The sequence below is a fragment of the Rhipicephalus sanguineus genome, chromosome 11, assembly GCF_013339695.2.
Source record: "Rhipicephalus sanguineus isolate Rsan-2018 chromosome 11, BIME_Rsan_1.4, whole genome shotgun sequence".
Taxonomy (NCBI): domain Eukaryota; kingdom Metazoa; phylum Arthropoda; class Arachnida; order Ixodida; family Ixodidae; genus Rhipicephalus; species Rhipicephalus sanguineus.
Window position 1 is genome coordinate 131,250,206 of NC_051186.1, and position 17,557 is coordinate 131,267,762.

General features: G+C 44.9%; 1 protein-coding gene across 1 annotated transcript; it reads right to left on the minus strand.

Moving 5' to 3' along the window:
- LOC119375419 (uncharacterized) lies at positions 1 to 14,314 on the minus strand. Its single transcript, XM_037645597.1, has 2 exons — positions 13,392 to 14,314; positions 1 to 157 (listed from the first exon to the last, which is right to left on the minus strand). The coding sequence occupies exons 1-2, from the start codon at positions 14,312 to 14,314 to the stop codon at positions 1 to 3; spliced, it is 1,080 nt and encodes a 359-aa protein (XP_037501525.1).
- Between the last annotated feature and the right edge of the window lie 3,243 nt (positions 14,315 to 17,557).

Genomic DNA, 17,557 nt, shown 5'->3' on the forward strand with positions numbered 1-17,557 from the left:
TTATATCCTCTGTCTCCATCGCTGATTGTGGCCGAAGGAAGCCGGTGTGGCCAGGCAAATTCGTGGACGGAGGCTAGGGTTGGGGAGGCTAGGGTTGAGGCTAGGCTCGCAGGGAGTCCGCAGCAGGCATGGTAGCAGACGGGAGCAGAAGGGCAGCCTGGAATAGTACGAAGGGTGAGTGCACCATTGTGCGAGTGCTGTCGTGCCCCCTATATATCGGAACAAAACTGAATTTAAGGAAATCCACATTTCTTTTGCTACCACCTAAGGCCAGTGTTCAGATGTGGAGGCAGCTTTTTTGTTTTCTTTTATCCATGATTATTCTCTCACGCACAGTCAACTTTACAGCATCTATAGTAGCATTAACTGCTCCTGCCTCACCGGTGTGACCAAACAAAATTCACCATTCTTACATGAAAATAGCATCAGGCGGTCATCATAATATGCTGGATAGCTCATCTGGATATTATATACGTCCCAAAACCACGATACGATTATGAGCAACACCGTAGTGGAGGGCTCTGAAAATTTTGACCATCTAGTGTTTTTTACTGTGCCCCTAAGTCTAAGTACACGGGCCTCTAGGATTTTGCCTCCCTCAAAATTCAGCCGCCACATCCGGGATTCGATCCCACGACTTTCAAGTCAGCAGTCGAGCACCATAAGCACTAGATTACCGTGGCGGGTGATAATTCATCTGGATTTCTCAATGCACCTGTAATGCACAGACAAAATAAATGGCTTCTCAAGCATCACAGAATAAGAGAGCCATGAGACTGTGTTCAAGGACTGGTACAACCATACCGTATGCCAAACCCCTTACACACCTGTAATGCACAGACAAAATAAATGGCTTCTCAAGCATCACAGAATAAGAGAGCCATGAGACTGTGTTCAAGGACTGGTACAACCATACCGTATGCCAAACCCCTTACACACCTGTAATGCACAGACAAAATAAATGGCTTCTCAAGCATCACAGAATAAGAGAGCCATGAGACTGTGTTCAAGGACTGGTACAACCATACCGTATGCCAAACCCCTTACACACCTGTAATGCACAGACAAAATAAATGGCTTCTCAAGCATCACAGAATAAGAGAGCCATGAGACTGTGTTCAAGGACTAGTACAACCATACCGTATGCCAAACCCCTTACACGCAGTGAGTACGGCTGCAGGATGGTTGCGAAATACGTGGGAGCTCGACAAATAAACTGTGTGGCAGGATCTGTGTAGGGCTCATCGTTCGCAATAACGTTAAGCAAAATACACAAAGGCTGAGTACTTCATAATAATCATATCTAGGGTTTCACATCCCAAAACCACGATATGATTATGAGAGTGGAGAGCATAGGTCGGCAAACTCACTCATGAGTCGACTCACTCAGACTCAGGTCGAGCCATTCGAGTCTGAGCAAGTCCGGCTGGAGAAAAATTTGGTGAGTCTGAGTCAGAGTGAATCTGATTGAGAAAAATCAGATTCACTGATTTTTCACTGAATTCACTGAACCCTGCCCTGGAAGACCAGCTGCGGCTCATTACCAGACGGCATATGGATTCCCGTGAAGAGGGGACCGCTTCCTTCCTGCGCATGCGCCTAACAGCTCTTTAATAAAGTTTTTCATTCATTCATTCATTCATTCATTCATTCATTCATTCATTCATTCATTCATTCATTCCTTGTACACGGACTGCTTTTCTCGCTTTCGCCCCTATAAATTACAACCAAGCAGCAAGAGCACGATCAAGGCGCTTCAAAAAGTACTGCATGGATGTCACGCCTCACTGTAAGCTTACTTGTATACAGGAAGAAACGGAGAAACAAAAGAAAGGCAGGGATGACTTGAAAGAGCGTCTGCTAGTTTGTGGTTGAGGCTGTTTGTGTGGAAAACGTACCTAATCGCGCATGCGCAGCAACTATTTTGCAAGGAGTTGGAGGAATGTAATTAGAAATACCAGCTTTTAATTTAAAGGGGTACTGACACCTTTTTTCGAAGGCGAGTTTACTCTGCCATACAAATCTGCTGTATGCAGAGACGGCTCTGTGCAAGTGTGAAGCTCAGCAAATGCTAATAAGATATTTTAATTTGATATTAAAGTCAATTTTTCCATGGTGCACCTACTGACGTCGACACTAGCTTGACGTCAGGCTACAGTACAAATTCTGGTGACTTCACGCAGCAGGCTGGCTAGTTGTGATGACGTTAGGTACCAAAACTTCCAAGATGGCCACTTGTGCGTCATCAAAACTTCCAAAATGGCCGCTTGTGTGTCACAAATGGAGCCACGATGCGGAGCGGCCGTGGAAACGTCACTATATATTGTGCGAGCACGTGACGAGAAGCTCATACCGTGTTGTGACGTCAGGGTACAGTAGGAACCGAAACTAGCTGTTAAAACATACTGTAATTACTTTTTCACGGCGCACTCGCACTTAGCACTACATTTTCTAGGCTCTTGAGGGCTTGACCTTTCATTTGGCGCCAAAAAACGACAACTGAAAATATTTGTGTCAGTACTCCTTTAATCGTATGCACCAGATTGAGTAATGCATGGCTGCACACATTAGGGATGGTGAAATAAATATTTTGACCGATTAACGACTAATTGTTCACTGTTTTGGCAATTAATCGATTAATCCCCATCGATTCAGGTTTTCTTGTCGATTAATTGACATTTCTGGCGGGCGCTTCCATGATGATGATGATATGTGGGTTTTAATGGCGCAAGGGCCATGCTTGGCCAAAGAGCGCCATGAAAAATGTCAAAGTAGTAGCAATGGTCCGTGATTTACCATGGTCTGAAAGGGATGTAGCTATGATAATGTTACACAGCTGTATAGGGGCCTAAAATTCCGCGCCCTAGGGCGGGTAAAACATACAGGTATTAACATTATGAGAGTGACGTGACGTATGCAGTGAGAATCAATGACATGTGGTCGTGATAATGAAACGATAGAGAGATGGCAACAGCACCAAAGCCTCGTCAACAGCCCTTGTGTCCAAGGGCCGTGGGGCAGGTGCTATATTGTCACGTGGTCGTGACGTCGACGAAGACAGCAGTCGGCGTTTGTAGGATGAAACTGTTTATTTGGCCGAACTTGTGGCCGGAAAATGAGAACTAGAACTACAGCAATGCACGCTGTACAATGATAGCGGCGAACAGGGCGTCGTGCGTCGATCAACTGACAAGCGGCGAAGTGCGTCGGCTTTTATACAGGTGCTATCGAACTTTCCAGCGATATCGCTGTTGGCGGCGTTATCTCTCGACAAAGCTGGAATATTCTCGTGCGGCGCGCAATCTTAACGGATTGTTCCAAAACAATCGCGAAGCTTCCTACACATCACGGCGAGGCCTGCGCAGCGCGTTGCCCACAGTCTTTGTGGATGAAGCTTCAACTCGTGAAATATAAGACTTGTGGCAATGCCCCCCTCTGAAAAAGCATCGTCCCGATGCTTAAAAACAGAACATGAATACATGCAATACTAAAGAAAACTAATAAATAAAGCAAACATTAGAGTCCTCAGGTGCGTTAACGAGCATAGTACGGTTTAAGGCGCACCACATGCACGACCTCGGGTCGAGCTCGGCGCCTCTGAGAGTTCGTGATGCCGTCGGGGACAACCTCGTAGTCGAGTGCGCCGAGGCGTCCAAGTACCCTGTACGGTCCGAAGTATCGTCGAAGAAGCTTCTCGCTTAGTCCGCGTCGTCGTATTGGCGTCCAGACCCAGACACGGTCGCCGGGCTGGTACTCGACGAAGCGTCGTCGAAGATTGTAGCGACGGCTGTCGGTGTGCTGCTGGGTCTTGATGCGCAGGCGGGCCAGCTGTCGAGCTTCTTCGGCACGTTGTAAGTAAGCGGCGGCGTCGACATTTTCTTCGTCGGTGACGTTGGGTAGCATGGCGTCGAGCGTCGTCGCCGGGCTCCTTCCGTAGACCAACTTGTACGGCGTCATCTGCGTCGTTTCTTGGACGGCCGTGTTGTAAGCGAAGGTCACGTACGGAAGGACGGCGTCCCACGTCTTGTGCTCAACGTCGACGTACATGGCGAGCATGTCGGCGATGGTCTTATTTAGACGCTCGGTGAGGCCATTGGTCTGCGGGTGGTAGGCGGTGGTGCGGCGGTGGCTCGTCTCGCTGTATTTTAAGATCGCCTGAGTTAGGTCCGCTGTAAAGGCGGTACCTCTGTCTGTGATGAGGACCTCTGGGGCGCCATGACGCAAGACGATGTTCTCCACGAAGAACTTGGCTACCTCGGCGGCACTGCCTTTGGGCAATGCCTTTGTCTCGGCGTAGCGGGTGAGGTAGTCAGTTGCTACGACGATCCACTTGTTGCCGGAAGTCGACGTCGGGAAAGGCCCCAGTAGGTCCATCCCGATTTGCTGGAACGGCCGGTGAGGTGGTTCGATTGGCTGCAGAAGTCCCGCTGGCCTAGTCGGCGGTGTCTTCCGTCGCTGGCAATCTCGGCAAGTCTTGACGTAGTGGGCGACGTCGGCAGCAAGGCGTGGCCAGTAGTACTTTTCCTGTATTCTGGCGAGCGTGCGGGAAACACCGAGGTGTCCAGCCGTCGGGTCGTCGTGTAGGGCCTGGAGGACTTCTGGTCGCAATGATGAGGGCACGACAAGAAGATAGTCCGTTCGAAGTGGCGAGAAGTTCTTTTTCAGGAGAACGCCGTTCCGTAAGAAAAACGACGACAGTCCTCGCTTGAATACCTTCGGAACAACGGCGGTCTTGCACTGGAGGTACTCCATAAGGCCCCCCAGTTCCGCGTCGGCTCGTTGCCTTTCGGCGAAGTCGTCGGCACTTATAGTTCCGAGGAAGCAGTCATCGTCGTCGTCTTGCGGCGGCGCGTCGACGGGGGCACGAGAGAGGCAGTCGGCGTCAGAGTGTTTTCGTCCGGACTTGTACACGACGGTAATGTCGAATTCTTGAAGCCTCAGACTCCATCGTGCGAGACGACCTGAAGGGTCCTTCAAGTTAGCTAGCCAACATAAGGCGTGATGGTCACTGACAACTTTGAAGGGCCTGCCATAGAGGTAGGGGCGAAACTTTGACATAGCCCAGATGATGGCGAGGCATTCCCTTTCTGTTGTGGAATAGTTGGCTTCTGCCTTGGATAATGACCGGCTAGCATAACTGATAACCCTTTCAAGCCCGTCCGTCTTTTGCACAAGGACGGCACCGAGTCCTACGCTGCTTGCGTCGGTGTGTATTTCAGTATCGGCGCAATCGTCGAAATGCGCAAGTATGGGTGGCGTCTGCAGGCGTCGTTTAAGTTCCTCAAATGCTTGCACTTGCTCCGGTTCCCACCTGAATTCCACGTTATTCTTCGTGAGAAGCGTGAGTGGTTCGGCGATACGTGAAAAGTTTTTGACGAAGCGTCTGTAATAGGCGCATAAGCCGAGAAATCGGCGGACGGCCTTCTTGTCGGTGGGAGGCGCGAAGTCGGCGATGGCCGCTGTTTTCCGCAGGTCTGGGCGCACTCCAGACTTGCTGATCACATGACCGAGAAACAGGAGCTCGTCGTATGCGAATCGGCACTTTTCTGGCTTCAGGGTCAGTCCAGAGGTCTTTATTGCTTGAAGTACTGCTTCAAGCCTTTCCAGCGATATCGCTGTTGGCGGCGTTATCTCTCGACAAAGCTGGAATATTCTCGTGCGGCGCGCAATCTTAACGGATTGTTCCAAAACAATCGCGAAGCTTCCTACACATCACGGCGAGGCCTGCGCAGCGCGTTGCCCACAGTCTTTGTGGATGAAGCTTCAACTCGTGAAATATAAGACTTGCGGCAATATTGTAGCTACTGCAGCAGCAACCTCTACTCAGAGGTTGTGCTACGGGTTGCCGGAAAACGTGACGTGAGAACTATTGACATCCCTTAAAAATGCGAACAATGATATCTAAAAAGCGGTTCCCTACGTATGAACATAGAGGGATGCAATGGTATTTGATGTCGGTGGGGAAACGGAAAATGTTTTATTCTAATAGCATCCAGTTCCTTGCATTGTATTCAAATATGGAGCACGGTGAGTGGCTCACCGCATTTATCACACACAGGTGGATCACCACCGGACAAGAGGTATGAATGTGTGCTGTGGGTGTGTCCTATTTGTAGCCTGGTAAGTGTTACTTATGTGCGGCATGACCTGGATACTTAAGTTGAAGTTGAAGTTTATTCAAAATATATGCATTTTTGATATACATTCGTTTTGCGTTGTAATTGAACAATCAGAGGTCCCAAAGTAAGAACTGTCAGGGGGACCTCCTAACAAAAATTTAACAGAGGATTAGTTCAACAATCAGCAAACAGTGGCGAAATTGCAGAAAAATATAGAAAAAAGAGTGCGAGAAAAAAAAGGTATGGCAACATAAGTAATAATGACAATTTGATTCAAACAAAGAAATAAAAAAAAACCAATAAAGTCACAAATCGTTTAACAATTCAATTTTAAGACGTTTACAAAATGCGTGCATTGTGCATGATTTCAAATCAAAAGGTAGCTTGTTCCACAGTGTTACACATGAAAATCTTGTCGTCATTCGACCATAGTTTGTACGTACTTTAGGTAAAAGTAGATTACGGCTAGTTGAAAACCTTGTGTTGTTGGTATTAACAAGAGTGAAATCAGAAAAACTAGAAATGTATAATTCATGATTTAAAACACGAAACATGATTATTAGGATTTTGTGGCTAACAAGTTTACGCAAAGGCAAAATGCTTAGGCTGCGAAAAATGGGGGCTGATGGTGATGAAAATGGGTTGAAAGTGATAAGTCTTAAAGCTTGCTTTTGTAATCGTTCAAGATGACCTATATGCGACCAATACGTGTTTCCCCATGATGATAGGCAGTACGACAGATGGCTGTGAATAAATGCGTAATATAAGGAAAGAAGGATTTCGGTTGAAAAGTAAGGCCGTGTTTTGATAATCACATGAATACCGAAAGACACTTTTTGAGTTAAGGACTGAGCATGCTCACTGAATTTCATATGTTTATCTAATATTACTCCAAGAAATTTTGTGGAAGCAGATGTATGAATGAAGTGTCCATCAAGTGTCACCGCTAATGAAGAGATGTTCGGCAATAACTGTGGGGAATGAAAGACCATGAAATTAGTCTTCGATGGATTGATACGTAATGCATTCGATTCACACCATGAATGAACGTTATTTAGGTCGATGTTTAGTGAATGTTGTAGTATGAGTGGGTCCTTATGTGCGGTAAAAATTGTAGTGTCATCAGCGTAGAGAAGAGCATTAGTGTGTTTCAAATGAAGTGGTAAATCATTTATAAATAACAAAAACAGGAGAGGTCCCAGGATCGATCCCTGTGGAACGCCAACGTTAGTGATTTTTGAAGATGAGAATGAATCATTTATTTGAACAACTTGCGTTCGATCAGTAAGATAGCTTTTAATCAGCTGTAAGGGTGGTCCAGATATGCCGTAACAGTCAAGTTTATGAAAGAGAACGTTGTGATTAATTGTATCAAAGGCTTTAGTAAAATCAATGAACACGGCTCCAAAAAGTAGGCCTTCATCAACTGCCAATTTAACTTTATCAGTGAAAGTAATTAGTGCAACTTCAGTCGAAAAACCTGGACGGAAGCCAAATTGGTCATCAGATAATATGTTAAATTTGGATAAGTATTTCATTAGGCGGTTGTAGATTAGTTTTTCAATTACTTTACTAAAGAAAGGTAATATGCAAATTGGGCGATAGTTGTTAGAGCATTCGCGATCACCTTTCTTAAAAATCGGGATAATTTTACCTGCTTTTAGGCTATGAGGAAACACAGCAGCAGAGAAAAGCTTATTGATTAAATAGGCTAAAATTGGTGAAAGCTCATTCGATACAAGTTTAATTTTGGAAGCGCAAATTTGATCGAGACCTGGGCCAGTATTCTTTAATGATAAGATAATATCGTGAACTTCATCTGCTGCCGTGGGGTACAAGAAGAAAGAGTGAGGAGTACGTGGAACACTTGGCAGTGTGAGTTCCGATTGAGTGGCTTTATTAGTACCTACAGGGGCACTGAAATGTGAACTGAAAACCTCAGCGATGGAACCAGAGTCCGTGTATCTGTTTTCGTTAACAGTTATGGCAGCTGGGTGTGATTTAGGCTCATTGTTGTTAAATTCTTTAATGACCTGCCACTTCTGCCTGGTGTTGCCACAATTATTTCTAATCTTATTTTGATAGTATTCCCGTTTAGCGTGCTTCATAGCAGCTCCCAGAATATTGGAATAAGTTTTTAGCCGACACTTTAGGGAATGATTGAACGGTTCTGCCTTGACCTTCCTGCGAAGATTATCTTTCTTCATTATAGAATGCATTAGTGCCTTAGTGATCCAAGGGTTCCTAGGCGTACGAAACCATTGTTTAACCGTGATTTCAGAAGAAGACTGACTGATACATTCTCTAATCTTAGTTGAGAAAGATTCAAATGCAGTTTCGGTGTTATTTTCGTGGTAGAGTTCGCTCCAATTAGTCTTTCGAATGGTGTCTACAAATTTCTTTGAATCAAAAGTAGTGCGCACGTTATTTCTGATACGGTAGAACCTTTTAGACCCGAAACACAAAAATATCGGATAATGATCCGTAATAGCATAATCCAACACTCCTGCTGTAATATCGTCGGTAGGCAGACTGACCAAAATGTGATCGATCAATGTATTGGAATCATATCTAGTTGGAGTACATATTACTGACGAAAAGCCGTAACCAAGAAAACAGCGTACGTATTCAGAGCAGGATTGGCTGTGTTGGTCAGCAATGTTAATGTTTATGTCACCACAGATAACTACATTCTTGTTCTCTTCAACTAATTTGTTTAACATTACTTCAAATTCTGCGCAAAATTCTGCATATGATGAAGAGGGCGATCGGTAAAGTGATAGAATGACGGTGTTACGGTTAGTCATTGGCAAATGATGGTCAATTTCAATGCATACGGATTCACAAAGTGGTGTGCATAATGATACGTCAAATCGCCGCCGATAAGGTACAGTAGAATCAACAAGAATAGCTGAACCGCCACCACGACTACCCTCACGATGACAATATTCTGATATGTAGCCAGGGATTCCGTACAGGGTTCCGTCATGTGAGGTCAACCAAGTTTCTGATAAACATATGAATGAGAACGTGTGATCGATGACTGAAAAGAAAGCACAAACGTCATCGTAGTGTTTGCAAAGGCTCCGGATGTTAAAATGAATCAAAGAGAATGCAGACGCATTGTCCTTGAGAAGTGCTTTAGTGCGTTCGAATGAAAATATGGACGAATCCATTCTGAACAGCGACTGAAGTGGTAAAGTGATGCCTACAGTGACAAGTTATTTAAATACGGTAAGATCAAGGTGCACTCTACTATCTTCCGATTTCCTGGCCTTGATAATGCAATTATCTGTCCAGAGAAATTTCCATCCCTTAGCTTTCTTCAGCTCAAGGGCCTGGGCAAAAAGTCGCTTATTCTCTGGCGTCAGACCGCGAGCAGAACCGCGCAATAATATGCGTGCCCTGCTTTCCCGGTATACGGTGCACTATGTCTATATCACTGGGAGCAATTGCGCAGCCTACTTTCTCGCCAATGGCCTGCACAACAGCGAGGCAGCTCTCACCTTCTGTCTTCGGGATACCTTTTATTTCGACGTTGTTCGTCCGTGAATACTGCTCAACGTCAGCAAGCCGCTGCGAGAATAGCCTGCAGTCATCTTTCACTGATTTGTTTTCGTCCCTCAGAGCCTTGTTTTCTTTTGCGAGAGCTTCACTTCTGGTTTTGACTGATTCATAAAGTGCATTGAACGCCTGAAGGCTGTCCCGCATGGCCGCAACTTCAGAACGGAGAGCGTCTATCTCCTTTGCCAATTCAGCATTTGTAGGCATAGTGACAAGATGCAATCGCTACACACAATGGCAGCAGCGGCAGTGGCTACGATAGAGCACAAGAAGGAAAAGAAAGGACTGGCAAAGCACCAACCTGTACAGAGTTCAAGGCGATAATTAGAAGCAGTCACGCTGCCACAACCACTGCTGCCAAATGATCGGCGCCGTCCAAAGGTACGTCCTTATGTAGGCTCTCCTCCCCGCTGGGTGGCGGAAATGCAGACCCCGCAGGCGCAGAAATGCAGCCCAAGCCAGTCCAGCAAGTCAGCCACGAGAGGGAAGCAGCCAAGCTTGACACGTGTACCACTTGATACACGCGGACAGCAGACGACGATCAGCCGGAGGTAACAGTGTCAGTAGATCTGTACAGAGTTCAAGGCGATAATTAGAAGCAGTCACGCTGCCACAACCACTGCTGCCAAAATGGTAGCCAATATCCAAGATTCGGCTTGATAACATGTAGCTTGTTTTGTGTTTGTCTGTCCCACGAGCGCTGCCAATAAGCCCTGAGCTTTCGCTTTAGGAAGGGTTTAAGATCTAGTGCAGGGACAGCTATTGATGCATTGGCGGCAACGTTGTCATGGGTGGAGGCAGCTAGTTGGTCCGCCAAAACATTTCCCCCGATCTCGCGGTGCCCTGGCACCCAGCACACTACAACATGTTGTTTGTGTGTGTAGAGCGTGCATAAAAGAGAGTAGAGCGACACAAGGACAGGATTTTTATGTTTTTTCAAAGTTTTCAAAGCTTTTACGACACTCAGAGAATCCTTGTATATGACTGCACCTGTTAATTTTAATTCCTTAGCTTGTTCGGTAGGGGCCATAATTTGTTCGGTAGAACAAATTATGGTTTTTCTATGTTGTGTTATACTGTGCCAAAGTTCTTGAATACCTCATTTTATGACTGCCTAAATACTATGTCTCGTTCTGCCATTCGCAAGAGCATTATTCGGCAATCTCTGCCACTGTGATATCAAATATTTTCACGTCTTCATACATTGTATCAATCTATGTTATTGTTTTACACTCACAGTAATGTTGCCAATTATGACACATAGGTCTTTTTGTCAATATTATTTTTGATTAGTTTTTTTTTTTCACATGCATGGATACTTACACGAACTCTCTATACAGTGGTTGTTTCTGCTTTGTGCCTACTGCTGACATATAAGCATGGCCAGGCTCGTCAAGCGGCGTAAAATTCACTGCTTTTTTCTCGCCATCCCTAGTTTGTAGTACAAACTGAAATAAAGATTTGATTTGATTTTTTTCTTATCACTAACTCAAACTTTCGTAGCATCACGCTTCATATCAGCCAAACACCGAAATGATAAACCATGGCTCAATAAGGAACTTCGAGTGCTTATATACAGAAGAGATCGTCTCTATCACAAATATTGCCAGATGTTAGACGTTTAAACACACAAACAGATGAAACAACTTGGTAATGAGATAACCAAAGATTTGCGGGAAGCAGAGAGAGCATACTTACAAAGTGATCTAAGTAATAAGGTGAAAACAAAGCCGAAACTCATCTGGAAGTACGTTAAAACAAAGACAATCAATCAATCAATCAATCAAGTTAGTTAAATTGGGTTTAATGGCGCAAAAGCAACTGAGGCTAAGCTGCGCCAGACACAGGGTGTTTTGTAGTAATCAGGACATTATATGTAATTCTAAAGCCTATGTAAGAAGCCACTGTCTTTTAGGAAATCGATGACATGACATTTGACAGGGGAACCAGTGCATCATCTCCTAGAATTAGACTCGGGTGCATAGGTATCTGGTGTTTGTATAGTTCTCTGAAGTACTTTTTTCTTTCTGTTTCGCCATATGGGCACGTGATAACGATATGTACAACTGTTAATGGCTGCTGGCATTTTTCACATTGCGGCATGTCTTCCTTTCTAAGCAAAAAGTTGTGTGTGAGGTGAGTGTGCCCAATTCGAAGTCTGCATAGAATGACCTCAATGAACCGTTGTTGATGATAGCACGTCTTCCATTCGCCTATTGTGGGCTTCACCAGATGAAGCTTATTAGTTGTACAGGAGTCCCACTGTTGCTGCCATTTTGATAACACCGCTAAGCGGACAGCACGCTGGCTATCTTTGTAGGGAATATTTATATTTTTGATGGCTTTTTGTGCTGCTAGAGATGCACATTCGTCTGCCTTTTCATTGCCTGGGATCCCTACGTGACTTGGGACCCAGCAAAAACGGATGGTCACACCAATACTGTTTAAAACAATCATGTTTAAAATATCACCGATTAACGGTTCACAATCAGATTTTAGATTTAGCGCCTGTAGTGCACTTAATGAGTCAGTGTATATGACTGCTTTTTTGTGTTTACCTGTGATGATTTTTTGTACTGCTTCCCGTAGGGCGTAGACTTCGGCGCTGAAAATGGACATGATATGAGGCACTCTAATGCTGATAGCGCTTTCCTCCATCACAACTCCGACTCCGACGTGGTTTTTAGTTTTCGAGCCATCCGTGTATACCTCGGTATAATCTTTGTATTTATCCTGAAGTGCACGGAATTCCTGAGTTAGGTGCTCTTGTGCGGTGTCTTTTTTCTTCAGACGAGCCAGTGAAAGATCACAAAGCTGCGTCAGATCGGACCACGGCGGCAGTCTCGGCAGTTTCTTGGTGATATTTAGAGCATCATTAAAAATGTCATATGAAATCGATAGTTGGACGGAAACCCGTCTGGTCAGGAACAGACATGAAAACAATTAAAACAAAACTCTGACCACAATTAAAAGCAAATAAAAGCACGACGTTTCGGCCCCCGTACGGGAGCCTTGTTCACAAGTGAAAAATGACTGTGTGAGCGGTCCGGTTATGTGTGTTATAAAATGTGACGTAAGCAACGTGTGTAGGCGTGTGGAAAGTTTCCGTCATTTCGATTGAGTGTGTGCGCCGTTGTCTGGATCGTGATAGATTCGAGATGAAGCCGAGATGACCAGTTCTTTTCTCTTTCAGTTACTCTTGCGTTATCCCAGTCTATTTTGTGTCCGGACGTTTCCACGTGCTCGGCCAGCGCATTTGATGAGACCTTCTTTTTTACGTCATACATATGCTGTTTCAGTCTTTGTGGAAAATTACCAGTCTCGCCGATGTAACTTCCACTACAGTCTGCGCACGGGATGCTGTAGACAACGCCAGGAAATTTTTCTTTTGGCAGCTTGTCTTTTACCCTCACAAGGGAATGCCTCAACTTGTTTGTTGGCACGTGTGCTACTTGCACATCGTAAGGGCGTAGAACACGCGCAAGGTGTTCGCTGATGCCCGGAATATATGGCACAGAAGCACGTCTTCTTGGGCGAGAGTTTCCAGAACGTGGCGACCGTGCCAGCTGACGTTCCACGGAGTGCACGAACGAGTCAGGGTAGCCACTTTGCGAAAGATCCCGATGCACATGCTCCATGTCGGCAGTGAAGTCCTCCGATTTTACGCAAACTCTCTTTGCACGATTCATCAGCGAGGTGACCACGGACCTTTTGCGGGAAACCGGGTTCACGGAATTGAAATGCAAATAGCGACCCGTGTGGGTGCTTTTTCTGTAGACACTGAACGACATGCCTTCTCCTTCGCGCTTGACGAGGACGTCTAGGAAAGGAAGTTTACCATGCTGCTCCTCCTCTACGGTAAACTTGATTGCTGCGTTCATGTCGTTCAGGTGCTGAGTGAATGCATTCAATGCCTCCTTCTTGATTACGCTGAAGCAGTCATCCACGTAACGTAAAAAGGTCTTGGGGGCAGGACAAAATGAGCCGAGTGCGCGTTGTTCAAGACGCTCCATCGTCAGGTTTGCTGCCGTTACTGAGACGGCGGCACCCATTGCTGTTCCGTGTACCTGCTTGTAGAAGCAACCCTCGAATGTGAAGTACGTGTTGTCGAGGCAAAACGTCAAGAGGCGCCGTAAATCCTGGACTTCAATGGGTGTACGCTCGGGCAATGTTGCGTCAGTTTCGAGGGCTGAGACACAAGCGTCAACTGCCAAGCCCGTAGGTATGCTCGTGAATAGAGACTGGACGTCAAAAGACACCAGGATATCGCCATCCTCGAGGGCGATGTCGCGCACCTTGTCTATGAAGTCACCGGAATGTCGGACGTACGTGTTGCTTCTGCCGACAAGTGGTCGCAGCACCCGATGCAGGTACCCGGACAGCTTATGAAGGGGTGAGCGAGTGTAATCCACGATGGGGCGCATTGGAACCTCGGGCTTATGAATCTTGGGCAATCCGTACAAGGCTGGCGCAGAACCATTATGGCAAAGGAGGGAGTAGTACAGGGGCTTGTGTTGAGGGGGAATGCAACGAAATATGTCGGAAAGAAGCTTTTGAAAGTCCCGTTGCAGCTTCGATGTAGGGTCCTTCCCAAGGCATTGGTACGTGCTGCTGTCTGAAAGCAGAGCCATCATTTTGTTGTGGTAGTCGGCACTATCAAGTAGCACCGTAGCGTTGCCTAGCGTATGAGTAGCGTAGCGTTGCCGTAGCGTATGACGTAAAAAAGAAGAAGGTCTCATCAAATGCGCTGGCCGAGCACGTGGAAACGTCCGGACACAAAATAGACTGGGATAACGCAAGAGTAACTGAAAGAGAAAAGAACTGGTCATCTCGGCTTCATCTCGAATCTATCACGATCCAGACAACGGCGCACACACTCAATCGAAATGACGGAAACTTTCCACACGCCTACACACGTTGCTTACGTCACATTTTATAACACACATAACCGGACCGCTCACACAGTCATTTTTCACTTGTGAACAAGGCTCCCGTACGGGGGCCGAAACGTCGTGCTTTTATTTGCTTTTAATCGTGGTCAGAGTTTTGTTTTAATTGTTTTCAAGAAATGTCATATGCGTGGCAGTGCTCTTCAAAACGTAGAATGAGTGGTTTGATGGAGTGTGGTTTGTTAGAGTAGTGTAAGCGTGAGTAGCAATTCGTGGTAATGTCATGGCATATGTGTTGAGGTAGTGACCTGATTCTTAAAACATATGAGACGGTTAAAAATACTCGACGCTGGCTTAGCGGAGGTTCATTGCAGTCTACGTATAAACTCTGCACAGGGGATGTTCTATAGGCGCCATTGGATAGACGCAGACCGAGATTGTGTACGGGGTCCAGGCGCCGAATGTATGACTCTCTTGCCGAGCCGTAAACAACACACCCGTAATCTAGAATACTGCATACTACCGAACGATAAATCCTCAGTAGGCATATCCGATCGGAACCCCAGTGCTTATGCGATAAGACTTTTAATATATAAAGTGCTTTGTGTGCCTTCATTTTCAGTGCATTTATGTGAGCCACAAAATTCAGTTTTTTGTCGAATGTGACGCCTAGGAATTTGTGTTCATGTTTTATCGTAATTGCAATGCTGTTTAATGTCATAGCTGGGTCAGGGTGTAATCCTCTTTTTAGCGTAAACAGAACAGCGACAGTTTTCTGTGATGAGAATCGGAAACCATTTTTGTCCGCCCAGAGCACCAGTTTATTTATGGTAACTTGAAGTTGCCTCTCGCAGGTTGATAGGCTCGACGCACGGGAAGCGATTTGGAGGTCGTCAACATATAGAGAGTACATAACTGTGGGTTTCATCAATCAATGAAACTTTATTTTCATGAACAGATATATGCAATTACAGGGATTATTTGGACCGATAGCCTAAAGTGGCTAGTGGCCAGTCCAATACAATGTGCAACATAAAAAATGTGCAGGCCAGCTTTGAGGTAACAAACAAAAGCAATAATACAAATACAAACAACACAGTAATACATTTCTTCCTGCAGACATGCATACTTATTAGCTTTCAGCTAGCTTGCTATACATAGGCACTTATTTAAAAAAAGAATACAATGAAAATCGAATCAAACATACACACATGCTTACATGTCTTGACTCCACAGAAAAAATTATTTACATGCTAGGCTGAAATTACGTGCCGTTTTAATCTCTAGGGGGACTGTGTTCCATATTTTTGTTCCATTAAATTGTATTAGTCTTTCTCCGTAAACATCAAAACATTTGGGCAGATTGAAATTACCATTCGAAGCATGTCGCGCATTGCGTTTAGGAATTGAAAAAAAGATCAGCAGGCAAAGGTGAATTTCTATTAATTATGTTATTTACTGAAACGGCAATTTTGTAGTTGCGCAACATTGGAACTGAGAGAATGCACTGTGATTGGAAAATATTAGCTACTGATTTACCTTGGCTTATGATTTTCCATGTACACTTTTGAAGTCGTTCAAGAGTTTTTAGATAACTGTTGTATGCCACACACCATGATTCCAGACAGTAACCTATGTGGCAGTGGCACAATGAAAAGTAGAGTGTGCGAAGTATAGCTCGTGGAAAATATTGGCGAGCTTTTATTAGAGAATAGCAGCCATAGGCTACCTTTGCACATACACTCTGTACTTGCTCATGCCACTGTAAATGCTCATCAAAAGCGACGCCTAAATATTTAAATCAAAGGACTTGTTGAATAGGAGCGTTGTTTATTGTTAGGTTAAGAGATTCAGCGTCAATATGTTTCCTGTGAGAGTGAAACACCATGTACTTTGTTTTAGTACAGTTAACAGTAAGCTGATTCTTGGCAAACCATTCCGAAAAGTTCGATAAATCGGTCATCGCGTCATTTTGTAGATCTGCTAAGAAGTGTCCTCTGAAAACTAAAACAGTGTCGTCCGTGTACATCAGTGCCCTTGACCTCTGTAGGGATCGCGGGACATGATTGATATAAAGAGAGAACAATATAGGGCCCAAAACTGAACCCTGTGGCACCCCGCATTTAATATAAACCATAAGATGACTTGATGTCACCAATGACTACCTTTTGTTTGCGTGCCGATAAATAACTAGAAAAGAAATCAAGTGAGTTACCTTTGATCCCATAGGAAAGCATTTTTTCCAGTAAAATGGAATGACTAATAGTAGCATCAAATGCCTTTTGTATGTCTAAAAATACTGCTATTGCTATGTTGTTTTCATGTAGCGCGGAATTAATATATTGCGTAAGCATCGAAACAGCAGTTGAAGTGGACCTGTTAGCAACAAAGCCGTGTTGCTCGGGACAAAGTACATTCTGTTCATCCAAGAAGCGCCTTAATTGCGACGAAATTAATTTTTCAAGCGTAGTGTTAATACTACTCAGGACAGATATTGGTCTGTAGCTGTCCGGAAGATTCCGATCACCAGATTTGTACACTGGTATTACTTTGGCGGTCTTAAGTATACTGGGATAAGTTTTAGAAGAAAATGCATGATTAAATATGTGGCATAAGGTACCACACAAAACATCAATATTCTCCTTTAAAATCCTTGATGATATGGCATCATGGCCAGCCGCCTTGTTCCCTGGTAACTACTCAATAACTTGTCAGATGTCATCCTCAGTCACATCACGTAGATGGAAATCATTGGTAACAGTACAGGGTGCATTTAAATTCGGCATATGAGCAGGGAACTTCCTCGCAAGGCTGAGACCAATATTAGTAAAGTAATCGTTAAAGTTGTCAGCCACTTCGCAAGTTGGATTATCAGGTACAATGCGTTCTTTGCTACCCATGCCAGTGACGTCTTTAACAATCTGCCATATCTTCTTCGTGTTACCATGATTTTTTTTCGCTAGGTTGGTATAGTAGCACTTCTTG